Source organism: Trichechus manatus, unplaced genomic scaffold, assembly GCF_000243295.1.
Source record: "Trichechus manatus latirostris isolate Lorelei unplaced genomic scaffold, TriManLat1.0 scaffold00017, whole genome shotgun sequence".
NCBI classification, from domain to species: domain Eukaryota; kingdom Metazoa; phylum Chordata; class Mammalia; order Sirenia; family Trichechidae; genus Trichechus; species Trichechus manatus.
Window position 1 is genome coordinate 9,049,949 of NW_004443953.1, and position 19,389 is coordinate 9,069,337.

Sequence of the window (19,389 nt, forward strand, 5' to 3'; positions counted from 1 at the left end):
AGAGTGTAGTCAATGTCACTGAACTGTGCATGTAGAAATTTTTGAAATGGTGTATCTTTGGCTATGTGTATTTTCACCAAAAGAAAAGGGGTTGAGAAGTTAGAGGGTTGATATGTTGTGGGGTTGTTAACCAATGTTATAAAACAACATGTGTACTTCTGTTTCATGAGAAACTATTTGTTCTGTAAGCCTTCACCTGAAGTACAATAAAAAATAAATAAAAAAAAAAATGACAGAAATAACAAAAAGAGTCCTTCTATCCAACGTCTGAAGGAAGAAAATAAAATCGGGACATGTCCTCTCCTTGGTGAAGACAACTGAAGCAATCAATTCTCACTTTGCTTGAAAATTCTCTTACAGAAAATATCAGCTTAAAACAGGAAAGAACAAACAAATACCATAAATATCAAAGGCTTTCTACAGTAAAGGAGGAAGCATTAAGAAATCATCAAGCATCTTTAAATAAGTTAAGGTATTCATGCCATGATACATCATATCTCAAGGTTCAGAAACCACTTACCTATTTAATGTCAGAATCACTACTTTCTCTGAGAAATAATGAAGAAAAAGAAGTGCTAAGAGAAGGTAAAAATCCCCAGCTTTAAAAAGAAAAGATAAAAACTATGGATTGTAAAAAATACTTAATTAGAAGCTTAACACCAACACCTGACAATGTAACAGACCAGGCAATGAGATTCACCAAGTAAAGTCGGGACAAAAAACCTTAATTCTCTTTCCCATGAGGTTAGCCATTCTTAGACTGGCAAAGCAACTGAAAGTTTGACGTCTTTGAAGACAAGATGACCAAAAGAGTTGGTGCTGTGAGGCAGATCTATGGTACAATGAACAACTATATCCAAATTGTGTTGATAATGGATTAATATCAATGTAGAGGAAAACTGAAGACGTTTTACACACTGTTTTCTTCTGTAAATAACACTGAGGAAGGAAAAATATGACTACCATCATGTATCTAAAACACAGTCATGGAACAGAATATACGTCTACTTTGTTTCCCCACTGCACAGATAGAGGACTAAATGGTAGAAATAACAGGAGTAGCATCAGTTTAATAAAACAAATAATTTGCAAGAGAACTACTCAAGAAATGGTGGAGTGAGTTTTCATTAGAAAATAAGAAGTTTTTCATTAGAATAAGTAGAGTTAATTACAATGGGGATCACCATTGGGAATGCTATAAATACAAATATTATATTGGGTAAGCAGATTTTATAATTCTAAAAATCCTCTAAGTTTTAAAGTATAATTTTATCCAATGGCAGTTCTCTGGTCAGTCTAGGGAGTCGGGATGGGGGGGAAACTCTTCTAATTACTTGGTGGAAAGACCATAGAAAAAGCAACACATATTTGGTCCTCAAAGCTGAAGAGACCCTTATTTTAAGTCCAACCTGGTTGTTGGTGGTGTCCTTATTGCTTAGCCGTGCTAAAGCTACCGAAAAGAATACGTTGCACCTAATACATGGAGAATCTTTCTGCAAAGCATTAATGTTAATTTTCAACACTAAGTCCAGAAATATTTTATATACCCTATTTGTACCCAAAACAGCACTACACCCCCTCTGTCAAACTGTAGTGCATACATTAAATTAGTGGTTCTCAAAGCATGATCCAGAGATTCCCAAAACCCTTTCAAGTGGTCTATGAGGTCAAAATGATTTTCATAACAATGCTAAAATATTATTTGCCTTTTTCATTCATATTCCTTCACGAGTAATAAGTGAGTACAGTTTTGCAGACTAAATGACATGTGATATCACAACAGACTGAATGCAGAAGCAGATGTAAGAATCTAGCAGTCCTCTATTAAGCCCAACATTGAAAATGATTGGCAAAAATGTAATACAACGCCACTCTTAATACTATGTACACTTTGTTTGGTTTTAGAAAACAGATCTTTTTCATCAAAATGTTATTTAAATAAATGTAATGATTTGGTATTATTTTAAATAATTTAATAAAAATTTACTAAATCATTTAATATTTTTTAAATTTATCAATTATAATTTCTAACACAAGAAATGTCGATAGAACTAAACAACATCTACAAAAGCTCTATGGAGTCCGTAGTAATTTTTAAGAGTGAAATAGGCCCGTGAGAACAAAAAGTTCAAGAATAACTGTATTGAACAATGCTAATTATTCTACATCAAAATTTCAAAGGATGCTGGAGTCATTTGTGATAAAAATAAGCACTAATACAACACAGTCTTCTCTCAGAAGACAAACTAACCAAATAACTCCCACTTCTTGGGATCAGGCACATTATCTGGAACAGGGTTAGGTTCAGGAATGAACCTGCATGGGTCAAGTAACACTATCTGCATGGAGTCAAGAGTTAATGCTAACAGCAAATGTCAAACCACAGATGCTATAAAGAATGAGCACCATTTGCACAAAAGTAAACTAGATCGTTATCAATGAAATGCAAATTCAATTTTTCTGAGAACTGATTACACAGTAACTCCATCAATATTTACATCAGCATCAACCGCTCTGCAAATAGCATTTAAAATTGAAAGAATACTAAGAGATACGTGTACTTCAGTGTATCTCCAATGCCAGTCTTTCAGATTCTATTTTATGTATTTCTCAAGTATATTTCTATGAACACTTTTTCTATTTCGCCAAGACTGTTAAAATCAGGATTCACTTTAGAAGACTGAGAGATAAAGAAGCAAAATAAACAAAAAATAGTTACGAGAATTATTTTCCAAATTAAGATCTAGCCCTTAAGAATCATTTTATTAATTACTTGAAATATAAACATATAATAAGGTATACATTAAATATGCATTTACTGATCTATAAAAAACCAAACTCATTGCCGTTGAGTCGATTCTGATTCCTAGAGATCCTGTATGATGGAGTAGGACTGCCCCATAGGGTTTCCAAGGAGCAGCTGGTGGATTTGAACTGTCAACCTTTTGGTTAGCAAGCCATAGCTCTTAACCACTGTGCCACCAGGGCTCCACACATCTAATAAGAATTCTATATTTGCAAATGTATGATGCTCATTAATGTGGAAGGCAATAAACTAACACTTGATAGTATATAATTTACAAAACATTGTGCTTGGTGATTTATAATTACTATCTTCCAAATCATCACAGCAACGTTGTGAAGCAAATATTTTACAAACTAGGGAACTGAGGCTCACGGGGACTTAATAATTTGTCTACAGTCAACAACAGGTAAGCAAGCAGAGACAGATGGTAATTAAAATTCTTTCAGACTGACTCCCAGACCCATACTCTTTCAACTCAAATATGTCCCCCAAATAACAGATATTAATAGCTGAAGTTTCTCTTTGGAATAGAACTTTCTGACTTCATAAGAAATTTCTTCAAAGAACCTTCTGGCATACTGGATAGGCACAGCAGACCTATGTTGAGAAAAAAGCCCCAGAATGTCTACCATTTTCTTGCTTTATGATTTTAAGAAACAACTGGACTTGAGGTTTGTTTGCTTTTCTTTATAAAGACAATACCATCTCTACCTCGCAGGACTGTGAGGAAATAGGTTATGTCAAGGAAGGCAGCCTGGTCCAGGTCCATACATAATAACCCATTGCCACAGTCAATTTCAACTCCTAGTGACTCTATACATACTTAAAAAAAAAAAGAAAAAAACCATTGCCATCGAGTTGATTCAAACTCACAGCGACCCTATAGGACAGAGGAGAACTGCCCCTACAGGGTTTCCAAGGAGTGGCTGGTGGATTCAAACACATACTAGACACTCAGAATATGATAGTTTTACTGTTACTAATGCTACTACTTTCTAAGGGAAAAGCTTTCGTTGAAAGTCCACTAACTATACAGTCCCAGTAAGACTAAACATATTGCTACAATTCCAGTTATGGAACAGCAGCAGTAGGAAGATGTCAGCACCAATAATGGTCAGGTCTTGATTCAGAAAATAAAAATGGAATGTGCATGTCTTATTTGCTCCTGGGAGTTCACATTTTAATAAGTATTTTTAAAAGTAAATAAATCTCAAAAGCATAAAGAATGTTAAAGATTTTCTAGCCCAATCAAACTATAAGGTTTAGTCATAATGATTATAGCCTTCATAGAGAAACTACTAGGACTCAGAGGTCAAAAGAAGGAAAGCCCCTAGGAGAGAATAACTTTGAAGCTCAAGGTAGGGAAGGAAAAGAGGATGGTATTGAGAAAAGCTAAAAAATGGGCTATTTTTACTAGTTCAATTCTCAGAAGAACATAAAAGTACTTTAAATGTAACTAATTCCCTACAGAAATGTTAAAACTCATCTTTATCAGGGTTTAAGGGTTTCATCCTTTCTCTTGTCTCAGCCACTTCCTTATACTAGTATAGTATAGCTCCTTATACTAGTATTTAGAACACTAAAAAGGAAACGCATTGTTTTCTAAGAAACTGTGAATTAAGAAAAAATGCCAAAGATTTCCCCCAACATATTTGTTTCAAAGTACCGAATATAGGAAAATGTACAGATGAACTTTGTGTAAGGGCACTCCAAAATACTGGGCGCTTGGCATAACTAAAATGGCTAATTTCAGGCCTACATTAAACGTCATTTTAAATTAAACTGCAGCCTGACCAAAGTCTCTGCCTCTACTGTCTTGCAGAGGCAGTTCACCTTCTTGTTCCACTGCTCGTAACACAAAAGCAGTAAGGGTCAGAATTTTTTCGTTCACTTATACTAAGAGTTGCTTGTTAAAAGATATTTGTGAAGAATGTTTATGCAGCTTGACCTAGGGAAAAAATACTTTGGTCAACATGAGGTTAGAAAATAGAATTGATGATGTTAAGCAAGTAAGATGAAGTAAAAGCCAATTAACCAAGCCTTAATCTAATTTACTAACTTTCTCAAACTAGACTTTATTCACTCACTGAGACCTTCACCCTGTTGCTAGTGACTTTTTGTAAAAGCTGTAATTAAGGGAGAAGTATAGCTTGTTTCTTTAAGATACGAGGAAATAGCAAACACGCAGAAAACTGACTCAGCTGTTCCCCAGGATGTTAACTAAAAGACTTACTGATATTCCAAAGAACGTCTTGATCAAACATATTCCAAGAAGTTAGAGATAAATGTTAAGTTAGATACTGATATAAAGAAAGGTTGTAGTTTAACAACCCCCTTTGTAATTTCTTCCCCCTCCTTTCTGAAACCCCAGTGCCTGCAAGCAGTAAGTCTTCGTTTGCTCCACCTGATAAAAATCTCACTGTTCTTCCTGAAATTTGGAGAACTGAGGTATCCTGCCTGGATACTTGTGTGTCTCCCAGTTACAGGAAATTTTTTATCCTTCAATAAAACTCTTTTATTTCCAGCAGAGTGTAATTAAAATTCTGGTGTTTCGTTACAACTTCTTAGCAAAGAAAGTACACACACAGGACTCAGGCTGCTTGAATTTAAATTCTGAATCCTCTACTTATTCTGTAGCCTAGAGCAAATTTCCTAGAGCAAATCTCTAAAAACTCGTTTTGCTAATCTATAAAATACCTACCTCCAAGGTGAGCAATGAGGCTGATGAAGGCATAGTAAGGCATCAGCAAAGGTAGCAAAAATAAGAAACACTTTTTAAAACTAATTTGATGTTGAAAAAGACATCAAATTAGTGACCATGGTAAAATGTGAAATTTTGTTAGACTTTCTTATGTTAGCTTTAAAATGCTCTTGTTTTTATTTATAATCATATATAACAGGAGAGAAGTGTCTCAGAGCAAAAGCTTTTCGGTGCTTAGGATTTCTAATGGTCTTTAATCCAGCACTGCCTACCTCAAAGCATTGTTGTAAGGATGAAACGAAGTAATACATATAAAGCACTTAACATAATACCTTATATCATACAGTATGCACTCAAGTGTCAGCCACTATTAATAAGATTATTACTGTCATCAGAATTATTATAAGGAAAGTATTTCTCTTTACTCTCCTCATGTTTTAGACTAGAACCTCCCTTGCACTATCTTTGTGGTAAGCGTCATCACCTGGGTGCACTGTTTATTCTCATGCTTCCAACACTAGTTCAACAATTACACAAAGGTCTTTGGAAAAAAGACTTTAAATAGCTGCCCATTAAAAATAGCTTTATCATCAATGAGTTATTAGGTTAATAAACTATACTGAGGAAATCATATGTTGAGGAGCAAAATTGAATGCCTTTAGAATAAAGTAGTATTGTGTGTGCTTTCTTCACGCTTTATATAAAAATCTATTCCCATGGTTCTGTTAAATTTCTGGTACACAGCATATACAGCATAGTTGTCTAAGTATTTCATAATCCATAGTCACACAAAAGCTCAAAAAAGGATTCAAAATTAATTATGCTATCATATAAACTATCCTATTTCCAGGCTTAAGTGAGAGATTTAAAAGCTAACAGACACACAAAAATTACAGTACAACTCAAATGAAAATCGCAATGGTCAAGAAAGTTTGTATTAAAAGATTTTTCTACTGAAGCATCACTTCAAAATTACACAGAAAATCTGCTACAACAACTGTGGAGCAATGAGTTCCTTTATGTGGTCTTTTGCCTTGGTTCTTTGGAAAAACAGTTTGAGAGGTTTTTTTTAGCCCCTAAACCCTGAGGAGTTGTTACCTTTGCCCTAGTTTATTTGAGAAATAATTTTGGGGAACCTCCCAGGTAGCTTTGTACTCCAGAGGTTTGTTACTTTTGCCCACGGGAGGAGCTATACCAGGCAAAAATGTTACTTTTGTACAAGACCTGAGTTGACTGACATCCCATGGGTGATAGCGGATTGGCTGAGCTCTGGTCTGGTGAGGGAGACTCCACCTTGAAACTGACTATATAAAGGGCTGAACCACAAATGTTTCAGGAGCTGAGAGGGGAGCGTGTCTTTTGGACATTAAAGCCCTGTGCTTAAAACCCTCCTAGTCCTGGTTAAAAAACAATCTACACCTGAGAGAGCTGCTGGCTAAGAACTGGGCCAGTTAGCTTAAAAAGCTGTAGCTGAGAGTTGGATTGGCAGAGAAGCTGGCCATGTGGGAGCAGAGTGGTCCCAAAGCTACTACACTGGCTTATAAGCTAGGCCAGTTAGCAGAGAGTTGATAGCAGACAGCCTGATGTTGTGCCTGATGTTGGAAAGGCCCAAGGTTAGAGAAGCCCAAAAGTAGGGACACCTGATGGTAGAGAGCTGCTGCTAGGTGAGCTGCAGCTGAGATAGCTGAATAAGCTGCTACACTGGCTATGAGCTGGGCCAGTTAGTGGCAGAAGACAACAGAGATGAATAAACAGTGGATAACTTGATGTCAGAGAGGCCTGACAGCAGATAAGTTGAACATCGGAGCGCTGCTGCCAGGATAGCAGTACCTGAGAGCTGCTACAGCAGAGAGGCCAACTGCAGAGCCCAATGGTGGAGAGGCCAGCCCAACAGAGAAGGCAGCTGCCTGGCAGTGAAGCTGGGTGAGGGCACCTGCCTGGAAGAGAAGGCAGCCACCAAGCGGAGAAGGCAGCTGCCCAGCAAAGAAGCCATGCCTGCTGATCGCTGGTATGCCAACCAAGAACATTTTTAGAGTTGTTCCACTGGAGAGATTATCTGCTCCTTGGGCCTTTTTGCTCTGAGTTGTCATGGTCGGAAGCTGCCCTGCAGGAAGAAGAGAAGGGACGTGCTCTCCACTTCAGGGACCCTTCCAGACCTTGCTTGTGTGTTCCTGATCCTGATCTCGAGTTGTAGCCTGCTACTTCCCTAATAAACCTCACAATTATAAGTATGGCCTGTGAGTTCTGTGTGGCCTTTGCCATGAATTATCGAACCCTGCAGAGGAGTAGAGAGTGCTGTGGGGGGAGTCAATGGTGTCAAAAATAATGAAGTGGGAAGCCAGATATATACTTGCTCTCTACCTCATGGGAAGCAGCTTTGTACTAATGCTGTTTATTGTTGTTTTTACATGCCATTGAGTTGGTTCTGACTCATAGTGACCCTCAGGACAGAGCAGAACTGCCGTATAGGGTTTCCAAGGAGCGGCTGGTGGATTCAAACTGCTGACCTTTTGGTTAGCAGCGAAGTTCTTAACCACTGTGCCACCTGGGTTCTGATGCTGATTATTAGCCATCATGAATTTAGATAGTTCATTACATTCATATATTTCAGTACTTCAAAATTACACGAAAATTTGTTATAACACAGAAGCAGGTCTAATATATAAGCCATGAATAACCTGTAATGTAAAACAAAAACTTGTCTTAATGATTACTAATTTTTATTCACAGATTAAAAAACTAAAAAACATAAAGGTGATGACCCATTTAAAACTCTACTGTTAAAGCCACTGGCAGAATGCGAAACATTGACTTTACAAGTTAAATGGTCCAATAAACCCTGGCTGAAACATCATTGAACCAGATCACACAGGGTATATCTACAGGCTTTAGAGTGGGTTTACATGTACAAGGCCTTACATGAATTGGCCCTTGCCTTTCTGGCCATCCTTGTCCCTCATCACACCTCTTTGTATATTGAACTCTTCTGTACATAATTACAACTCTCTAAATAGGGTTGCTATGAGTCAGAATCAACGCGACGGCAACAGGTTTGGTTTTTTAGGTTTTAAATACACAATGCTCTTTCTTATGACTGAAATTTTCTCCCTACCTTTCTTGAAGCCCTAGTGGCACAGGAGTTAAGCTCCTGGCTGCTAACTGAAAGGTTGGCAGTTCGAACCCACCTGCAGCTCTGAGAGAAAGTAGTAGTCTTCTTCCATAAAGATTACAGCCTTGGAAACCTTACAGGGTAGTTCTACTCTGCCCTATAAGGTCGCTATAAGTAGGAATCAACTCAACGGCAATACGTATAAGGTACACCTTTCTTGAAAAAGTTAAATCTAGTCATATTTCAAGACTTGGCTCAAGCTAAACCTCCTCTATGAATACTTTTCCTACATACTAACTCCTCTACAGAATCTATGATTTATTCTTCTATGCTTCCATATTCAGTGTATAGAGTATCATAATACATACAGTATTTGGGTACAGTTACTCGTTGACATGACTTCCTGCTAATAAACAAATTATTCCCTAGGAGCAAAGTTTTTATTTTATTCATCAATTTATGCCCAATACCTAGTATTCAGTAAGCATACAATAAATATTTGATGAATGGATAAATGCATGAATTCAGTTTGAACTTGCAATGAAACAGATTATGAAAAAATCCTGACAACGCGAAAACACTCTTTCTCCAACAATCAGATTCAGTTACATACTTAAAGAATGTGGTGAAGAACTAAGAAATGCAAACTTCCCTCCAAAATATTCAAAAGTAAAAAGAATTGCTTTATGGCTCACTCAGAAAATAAAATTTCCATTAATTCAATATTTATAAGTTTCAATTTACTCTAATCAAAATAGGAAAACTGCTATGTACTCAATTATGATAAGCAAATATCAGTATGATTTTCTTTATAAGTGACAAATTTTAAAATATTATTTTCATAATGTTAGACAAAATCCATTTAAGAATGTCGACCAGTTCTGATATAAATTAAAACAAGTATAAAACATTCAAGGTAAATGAGACTGATCAGAGAACAATATGGTACCTTACTTCCAAACTAAAATTAATCAGCATAATACCTATCACTACCATAACCCTGGGTGGGACAGTGGTTAACAGCTACAGCTGCTAACCAAAAGGGCAGCAGTTCGAATCCACCAGGCACTCCCTGAAACCCTATGGGGCAGTTCTATTCTGTCCTATAGGGTCACTATGAGTCAGAATTGACTTGACGGGCAATGGGTTTTTACCATGAGTTTAGTCTTCCAATACCTATTTAACCAGTTCCCTAAACTAATGTCTCTCTAAAAATAAAAAATTCTGATTTTTTTTATTCCTGATACTCCATGTGATTTAAAAATTCTTATTTCCTACAATAACAAAAACACTTATAGCTACCATGTAATGATTGTTCATCATGTGCTACTTAGCATTTTATACATGATATCTCATTATATGCATATACCAATCCTATGGTCTTGATACTTATATCTCTTTGAGGTATTTCAATCAAAAAAACTGAGCACCTGGGTGATTCACTTATTTAAAGTCATGCTACCAGTAAGTGGCAAGGAAAGGATTCTCTGATTTCAAAATCTCTGTTGTTTCTACAACAGTATTCCACCTCTCTTAATCCTTCATCAAATATGTTTACACTCATCAACTCTGTCAAGTATTAAAATTGGGTTGACATCATTTTAAATATCTATTAGGAAAGGAATATGATGTCAGATTGAAGGCAAAACTAAAACACTCAAGATAAACTCTTCATCTGACCCGTAAAAACGAAACCCAATGCTGTTGAGTCGATTCTGACTCATAGCGAGCCTACAGGACAGAAAAGAACTGCCCCATAGGGTTTCCAAGGAGTGCCTGGTAGATTAGAACTGCCGACCTTTTAGTTAACAGCCGTAGTTCTTAACCACTATGCCTCTAGGGTTTCCTTTCATGTGATAGTAAGAGTTAATTCATCACTTTGAGTAGCAATATAACCAAATGCTGGCATACAAAATAATTAATATTTTTCTTTATTGAACAAGTATCTAAAATATCTAGTAGTTCAATTATTTCTAGGTCAATCTGTTTTTCAGTGCTTATTATTTCAAACATATATAGGCTATTTTTCTAAATCTATTTAAATGCATATATATTCACAAGTAAAATAAATTTTCTAATATTTTAGAGTTTTTTCGATTTCATGAAACAACTCCTAGAAATATAAAATGTTTTACAAATGTTAACAGTTATTACTAGGGTGATTATGTAACTTATCATTCAAGCCAGGACACTTTTAAGAGTAGAACGGGCACTATTAATTATGACGACAGAACAGAAATTTAAACCACGACTATTCCAGTAAACCAAGACATACAGACACTCAATTCCTTCCTACCTCTCCACTACTCATTACGCTCACAGTCCTCCTATAACTACCCGGAGGAAAAGTATATTCATGCCTGCTTATGTAAAACCATTTAGTGGCTATAAAACCATATATGACTGTAGAACAATATTAAAAGAGTACTTTCTTTGCTAACCACCCATATTATAAAGGTTATTTCATTAAGACTATTCACATTAATATAAAACTTCAATTATCTTCAACTATACCTCATTCTGAAGTTCATCACCACTTTTAACAGAAGCAAGCATATCATATAAAGTGCAGCAAAGATCTTCTATTCTTGGTGCTTCAGTCATCCCCTTTAAAGTTGCATTCAAGTACTTCTCAACTTCACACCACAAAAAGGAACCATTTGCTTTTTCCACGGGCTTTACCTCTGGAGTACAACGCTCTTGAAAACGTTCATTCAGAAACTTCTGGTAATCTAGGCTTATTATTTTCTGGGCATCACCATTTATTGGCAGTTCATCAAAGTGGTCCAAATCATGCATATCAAATGAAAATGCTATATTTTTACCAAATAAAACTCCTTCCCTGTTTTCCTCTTCTGTCATCCGGACAAGAGCAGTAAGATTGACTTCACTAAAATGAGAAGTAATTCGACTAGTGGCATTACAAGCTGCAGTGGCAGATGATGATGGAAAAGGACCAAACATCTGTTTGATTGCCTTTGTCTCCTTGTGACCAACAAAGTTCTTCAAGTAAAATGTCTTGAAGAGAAATGCGGCCCCACTTTCAACTGCTTCTCTTCCATTTTCCATTCCAACTATTCAAAGACAATACAAACAGCATTAGTTCATTTGAATCATGGTTCAGGTTACCATTTTCAAAACACTACCACAAATATTCTTTTGAGTGAATGCAACAGTCAAAACATACTAATAAAGAACACCATTTAGGATCAGAAAATATCCCTTTAAATTTATTCCCAAATCCAAAAAGGTAAATAATTTTCAGTAATTATTCTAAGTACAGAAACTACATAATAACAATTCTTTACCTTTCTAAAAAAAAAAAAAAAAACACTTGAGACATTAGCAAAAACTTATTTAAAACCAAATTTGTAAAAACTCATTTGATGAACTAATTAATTAAACCAAAGTAAGGTTAAAATATATACATATGTATACATATATATAGAGAGAGAGAGGTGGAAGGAAACTTCAGAGATCATAACTTTCTTTCCAATTTGCACTATAAACCTGAGATGGCAAGAAATCAATTTATATAGTTCTCATTAAAAAAAATAATAATATCATCAAGGATGCATATAAATGGAAACTTCTGAAATAAAGTTAGCTGTATTATAGAAGATAAAAGAATTCTGCTGTTTACAAGAAGCCAGAAGTAAATCTTTACCAAAATAAGATGAGATTAAGGATCAGTCCCTAATTTATTTATTTTAGAGGCATTAATTTCTCATATCCAATTTTCTCAAATAAAAGAAGAACCTGCATTTGTATCATAGACTTCAAAGAATATTCCTAGAGCACAAAAAAAGTATTTAAATCTTCAAGGGCCCCCAAATGTCAGTGTAATCAACCTAAAGTAATACTGCTAAAGTTAATAATATAACACTAGTATCTTGCTAAAGGAGCCCTGGTGGTACAGTGGTTAAAGTGCTTGGCCGCTAAACAAAAGGTTGGTGGTTGGAACCCACCAGCTGCTCCACTGGAGAAAGATGTGACAGTCAGCTTTGGTAAGGATTTACAGCCATGGAAACCCTACGGGGCAGTTATACTCTGTCCTATAGGGTCACTATGAGTTGAAATCAACTCCACGGCAGTGGGTGTTTGTTTTTTAGACTCATCCTGAAAGCATAGCTCCAATCATATCATTAATCATAATTCTTGAATAACTTACTATTAGCCAGGAATGAAATCGAACCTCCTACACTTCGTTTTCAAAGCACTCCGGGAGTTAATCTGATCCTTTTCCCTAGCTTTATTGGTTACTATACATTTTCTAAGGAAGCCCTAGGGGTACAGTGGTTAAAACGCTTGGTTGCTAACCAAAAGGTCAGTGGTTTAAATCTACTATCCGTGCAAGAAAGATGTGGCAGTCTGCTTCCGTAAAAATTTACACTCTATGGGGCAGTTCTACTCTGTCCTATAGGGTCACTATGAGTCAGAATCAACTCAATGGCAGTGGGCTAAACATTTCCTGCTCCAACTAACAAGGATTTAATATCCTCCCAAAGAAGAAAAAAAAACAGGTCCTGACCTAGTCTATGCCTATTTCATGCTTTTGTTTATCCTTCCCCAACACCTCTGATTGTTCAAATCCTACTCATGTTTCAGGATCCAGTTCAATTCTTTTTCCAAAGCAAGTACAATGTGGTGTCCATTGTTTCATTCTGTCACCATTATTTGCCCCCCAAACTCGTGGCTCAGCAGAAATTTACTGAACTAAACTAAACTGCAAGCTCACTGCCATTACACTGGTGTTTTTTCCACTACACTACATTGCCTTAGTAACTTTTTACTATCTCTGATGTTTGCACATGTGTGTAGAAGACTAACATTTTGTATGAGTGATGACAAGCATTTTACCACGTGTATCTATTATTCCCAATTTCTTCAAGTATGAAGTCTACTTTTACTATTACAGTGAAACCTGTAAGAGCCAGAACTTGACAGTACTGCCTTGTTTTTCCAGGTCTCGCAAGTTTTCTGTCTTTGACAGGGTGCAGTCTTACCACTTTTCTATTGCTATTAAGTGGAAAATATTTGCATTTTCCTTCTCTGACAGGTTTCCTCCTTACAGTTTCTGGTTTTCGCAGGTTTTACTGTATAAAGAATTTACAGAACACCATCTGATATATAATTATTTCTTCAGTATATGGGAAAACATACGAAAAAAGCTTCTATAAATTTAAATAATGCTTTTAATTTAATTAATTAAATAGCATTTGTGTACATTTTCTTTATTCAGCCTGTATATAATGCTTGGGGAACTTAGGTTTTGGGTAACATAGAGATTGTGATAATTTTACAGATAACTCAGCAGGATTGGAACCACTGATAAAATTCTAAGCAAAAATGAGGTTTACATTTACAAACTCATTCTATATCTAACATCCATTCTTTTGTATAAACTATATTACCATCATCTTGCATCTTGGGATTTTTTTTAAACAACTGACTAAGAAGTTTCACATTATCTTATTTGGTCCTAACAAAATTATTACCTCCACTTTACAGATGATAAAATGGAGACTCAAGTTTAAATAACTTGGGAGAGATCAAAAAGCTATTAAATGATTAACCAAGATTCAACTCAGTCTTCTAACTCCTAAACAAACCTCTTTCCATTACACCATATTTATTCACTATGAATTCCTATAAAATGCATCTATCTCTAATTCTTGTTTACTTTAAAAAAACGAATCATCTTAGGAAATAAAGCAATAAATGCGATGTTATTAATTATATTACCACAAGTGGAGTGAACATATATATACCCATCAATACACTGTTAAATTATGCTATTCCATATAATGCACTCATTAAATATAATACAGTGGATCCATATATCTTGCCATAAAATAACATCTACAACATATTAAACAAGAGAAAAATTATGAGTCTGTTTTTTAATAAAGAGAAAAAACAACTGTAGACTCAGCAACATCTACAAAGATAAAAACTTTGGAGTTTCAAAAATTTTATGAGTATTAACTTATGTCTATAAATTTTCAAAAATAACACATAAATACTTAAAATATTTTAAACTTAGTTGAGTAGTGATGCTTCTTCATAAACGTTAATTTAAAAAAAAATTCAGTTCATGGCAATTTCATGTGTGTCACAGTAGAACTCTGTTCCACAGGGTTTTCAATGTCTATAATTTTTTAGAAATATTCTTGACCCAATTCCTAACTCTCCTTCTACATAGCCTACTTCACTATTTCTTTGAGCTGGGCTTCTAAGAATGGACATGTGTTCACACCACGGATATCAAGTTTCTCAAAAGCTAATCTCTATCCACAGTGCTACTCTCAGGGTCTAGGAGTTCCGTTTCTGAGCAGCACTAGCAAACAGGACTGGTCACCTCGGTTGGCTACCCAACAAAGAAAGAGAACCGACTCCTACATTCTGAAAATAAAGAACTTATTCCGGGATTTATAACACGGGATAATGACTCTCATCCACGCCGCCCCTCCCCCAACCGCAGACGTTAAGCGTGTTGTCTATGTCGCTAGGCGTCGGGGGCGTAAGACCCGCTTTCCAGCGCTCAGTCCGCTTGTGATGACGCAGGTCATTAGAGGGGATTGGCTGTCACCAGCTCATAAGACAGCAAGACTGCAACAGAGAACTTTGGCCTCAGGCAGGGCAGCGCCAAATAAATCACTCCAATTTACTAATACAGCCCACCCATGAAGCCAGGAATCAGAATGTATGCTCTTTTGGTGGCTGAATGCATTAAAGTTGTTTGTAAAACTACAGAAAATATCTGAAGAGAATGAATACATGCAATCAGTTATCTAATTTGTCAAAGCTCTGGCAGGCTCCGTCTCTCCTCAACACAGGTAGAATCAGAAGGGAAGCCTAGGCGTGCTTCTCTATCAGCTGCCAAATCACCTCACAAATATAACTGTCCACATTGGAAGAATCCATGCAGCCTCGGAACAAGAATGTAGTATGCGTCTATAGTAGGAAGTTGTAATAAGCAGTCTTGCTCTTCTTTTCTTAACTACATCCAAAATCGAATGTTGGATTAACTGTGAAAATCTTGTTCCCAGATAACATTTCTTATACATTTCCGTTTATATTTTACATAAAATTTTGTACAGACTAATCTTTTAAATGACAATTTATTAGGCTGAAGCCCTTTGGTCAGTTAACATTTACTCCTAATTCTTCAAGCTTTTTCTATTGCCTTCACACCACAGACTGTGTCGCTCTTTTTGAAAGGAAGAGGAATTTTAAAAGGTTTGTTTTGTCCTCCAGTTAAAGTCTTAGTAAAGAATAAAACACATGCTAAATAATCTATTTGAGTTTGAATTAAACTTCAGAACACCAAACTTTTAAGGATGCTAGCCTAGATACCTAACCATCTGGGTATCTAATTTTTTATCCATAAAATACTGAACAAGATAGACTACAAGCCAAAAAAATATGGCTCTACACACCTGGCACAACAACTGCCACATACTTAAATAACTTAAAAGGTCACTAGATTTTTTTTTTATTAATTATACTTTCTCAGTCTACTTCACAGTTATGGAGTAAAAAAGATGCAGTGAAATGCACAGTAAACTGTAAAGCATTTTCCTGAATGCCAAGAAAAACATGAAAAAAAAAAAGGATGATTGAAAGTACATACTTCATCAGTGCTACATGCATATAGCAGATGCTTAGTAATACTATACTTGATAATATTATAAAGAAAATTAACTGCAAACTTAAAACTGTCTCACCAAAAGAAGGTACTGTAAATTTTTTTATACTTAAGGAATCATAAGTGAAATGAATCAAAAGAAGTGAAAAAGGCTTGCAAAGAATCACACTGTTAGGCGTCAGAGCAAAGATTAGAACCCCATTTGGCTAGCTGCCTGGTGCTCTTTCATTATACCAGTCATCTCCAAACTTCTACAAAACTAATCCTTGCATAGAACCTTAACATATGGCAATATAATTAGTTATTAGTTATTAATTATTGTAAGATTATTTACTACGAAATATTCTTAATCAGTTATAAATGATGACTACGATCTTAAATCAGCCTCAGCACAATTTATTTCTGTATTTTCCTTTGCCTGAAAAAAATTAATAAATAGTTATAAGTGGTAACTTTTTAATATCCTACCTTACTAATTGAGGAAATTATTGAAAAAGGATGACTAGGAAATTGTAATTGAAAACTGAATATGCTGGAAAAACAAGAGACAGTGAAAAGATTAGTGGAAAATAAACATCTGGGTTTTCCTACTCTGACAGGTTTTGCATTACACAGGTTCTGGCTTTTGCAAGTTTTACTGTATATAAAATATTTGTACTAACAATTTTCCTAGGATAGTATGACATATAACAAAGTACAAAAATAATGATTCAACTTAAACATATAGTATATACCTTTTTTTTTTCCCTCTGTATATTCTCCTCCAGTACCTGTTAGTGTATTTTTTTAACACCTACCTTTACAGTACGGTATCTACAATTCCTATGAGAATCTTCCAAATATTCTCCTTTTTACAGAGAAATTTATATACAGAGAGACTAAATAACACACTTAAGCCTACAAAAGCCAGGTTCATTTTTGCATTATACTATCTTTCAAATGATCACCATCTTGCAAATGATACCAAATTATCATAAAAAATTATTAAATAATAAACATTTACCATGTGGTTTTTCAAACAATGTGACATAAATTTAAAATTTCCTAAGTCATATAATTTCATATTATGAGCCTCATTTAGAGTATATTATATCTCCTACTGTGCATCAAAGCACTTCCAACAGCATTAAGTAAGCAAAGTTCAATGTAATAATTTGAAGGAGCTGCTTAAATATTAAGATTAGTCCTACACTCGCACAGAAATTATTGCATTCAGGCTGAGCAAATAATTAAAACAAAAAGAGAAACATATTTGGTAAGGAAACGGGGATTTAAAATAGTCCAAGACACTTCCCTATATTTTAAAGACAGCCATTTAATTTTATGTATATTCATTACAATATGTGAATACTTATCTTACAGTGTAAACATTTAAGTCAGCAGCCAGCCACTATATTACCATTTCTAGTACTATAAAACTCTGCATCAAATTACAGCTTGACTTCCCAAGAAACCAAACAGCTAACATAAAAGTCTCAATTAGATTTGTATATAAAAGCTTTCTACAATAAAGCCCTTATTTTAAGCATCACTAAGGAAATAAATACACATTAAACAAATGATATAGCTCACTGAGATTTAACTGCCATTTTAGGTTTTTTTTTAAAGTTCAAGGAAAAACATGAAAAAAAGATGATTTAAAGTACATACTTCAGTACTGTATTCATATAGCAGATGCTTAGTAACACTATACTTGGCAATACGATGAAGAAAATTAACTGCAAACTTAAAACTGTCTCTACAAAAGAATGCACTGTAAATTTTCTTATGCTTAACGAATCATAATTAATGTGCAGATGAAGAATAATCTATTGAATAAATTAAAGCAAACTGTCAGGAAACCTTCATCCTATGTCCAACTCTGTAACTGATACAGTATAAATTCAGTTTATACCTCTGTTTTGCTATAACCCCAAGTAATCTGACATATCTGCAAAGTCATCTAGTTTTCATTAAGTTATTCAGCTCTTTTATAATTTCTCTTATGAAATGGATATAAATATAAAGCTTCTGCCTTTGAAAAATTCAAAAGCTTCTGTCTTTGAAAAATTCAAAACAATCTAATTCCATCCAAAGCATCCTTCTATGAATGCTTTCCTGACTTAACCAAAGACAGTTCCCTGCCCTTTGTGCCAGGACATCACTGGGCACATGTATCTACCATAAACATTTAACCCATGTACAGAAAATATCTGTTTACTGATGGCTAGTGGTACATCTAAAAAACCAAAACCAAACTTGTTGCCGTCGAGTCGATTCCGACTCGTAGCAATCCAATAAGACAGAGTAGAACTGCCCACAGGGTTTCCAAGGAGCAGCTGATGGATTCGAACTGCCCAACTTTTGGTTAACAGCCAAGCTCTTAACCACTGCGCCACCAAGGGTCCGTGGCATCTAGGGTATAATAAAATTATTCACTGACAGCCATATTTACTAGGTGCTACTCGGAGTACTTTGTAGTATTGCTTCACCTTAGAACAACTATACAAGGTAAGAATTACCATCACTATATCATAGATGAGAAAACACGGTTGGTGATACTAATTAGTTACCCACTAGTAAATGACAGAACTGAATTTGTACCTACATATATTAAGTGAAACTTGAAATATCTCTCCAACTAACTGCATAAGTCTCTTGAGGGCAAGTAGAATGTCTTATTCCTTCTCCACTGGTGTCTTGTATAGATTAGGCATGGAATTACAAAGGAAACAAAAAATGAGGAAGGAGTGTGGAAATGAAAAAAAATAATAAGGAAAGATCATCAAAGTAGAGGAGATAAATCTAAAAGCTGGTTCTTTCACAAGATAGAGAAATAATAAATCCTGGAAGTCTGATTAAGTTAAAAGTAAGCAAGAAAAAGGGGAAATTTAAAGAATTTTAAGAGACTACTAGAACCAACTCTGTGACAACAATTTGAAAACCAAGGAAAAATTAACCACCTCCTAGGAAGACAAATTTAAAAATTAACTGAAGAAAAACAGAATAGCTTAAATCAATCACGATGTATCAAGACGGTAAACAATTACGGTCACTGCAAAAGTATTAGGGCCAGGTGGATCCATAGTTTTTATTCTAATCTTTAAAGACCAAACAATCCTAGCATTATTTAAATTATTGCA

At 35.2% G+C, this 19,389-nt stretch overlaps 1 protein-coding gene across 3 annotated transcripts in view; it reads right to left on the reverse strand.

Moving 5' to 3' along the window:
* The window catches only part of ASCC3 (activating signal cointegrator 1 complex subunit 3), a 414,547-nt gene that overhangs the window by 375,152 nt on the left and 20,006 nt on the right, over window positions 1-19,389 (reverse strand). For 2 of the 3 annotated variants that reach the window (XM_004372420.3, XM_023727600.1), the window contains exon 4: window positions 11,131-11,690. In XM_004372420.3, coding sequence (XP_004372477.2) covers window positions 11,131-11,690 — 560 coding nt within the window. Of the gene's footprint in view, window positions 1-11,130; window positions 11,691-18,854; window positions 18,946-19,389 lie in introns of all 3 variants that reach the window. The other variant, XM_023727601.1, reaches the window with a different exon arrangement.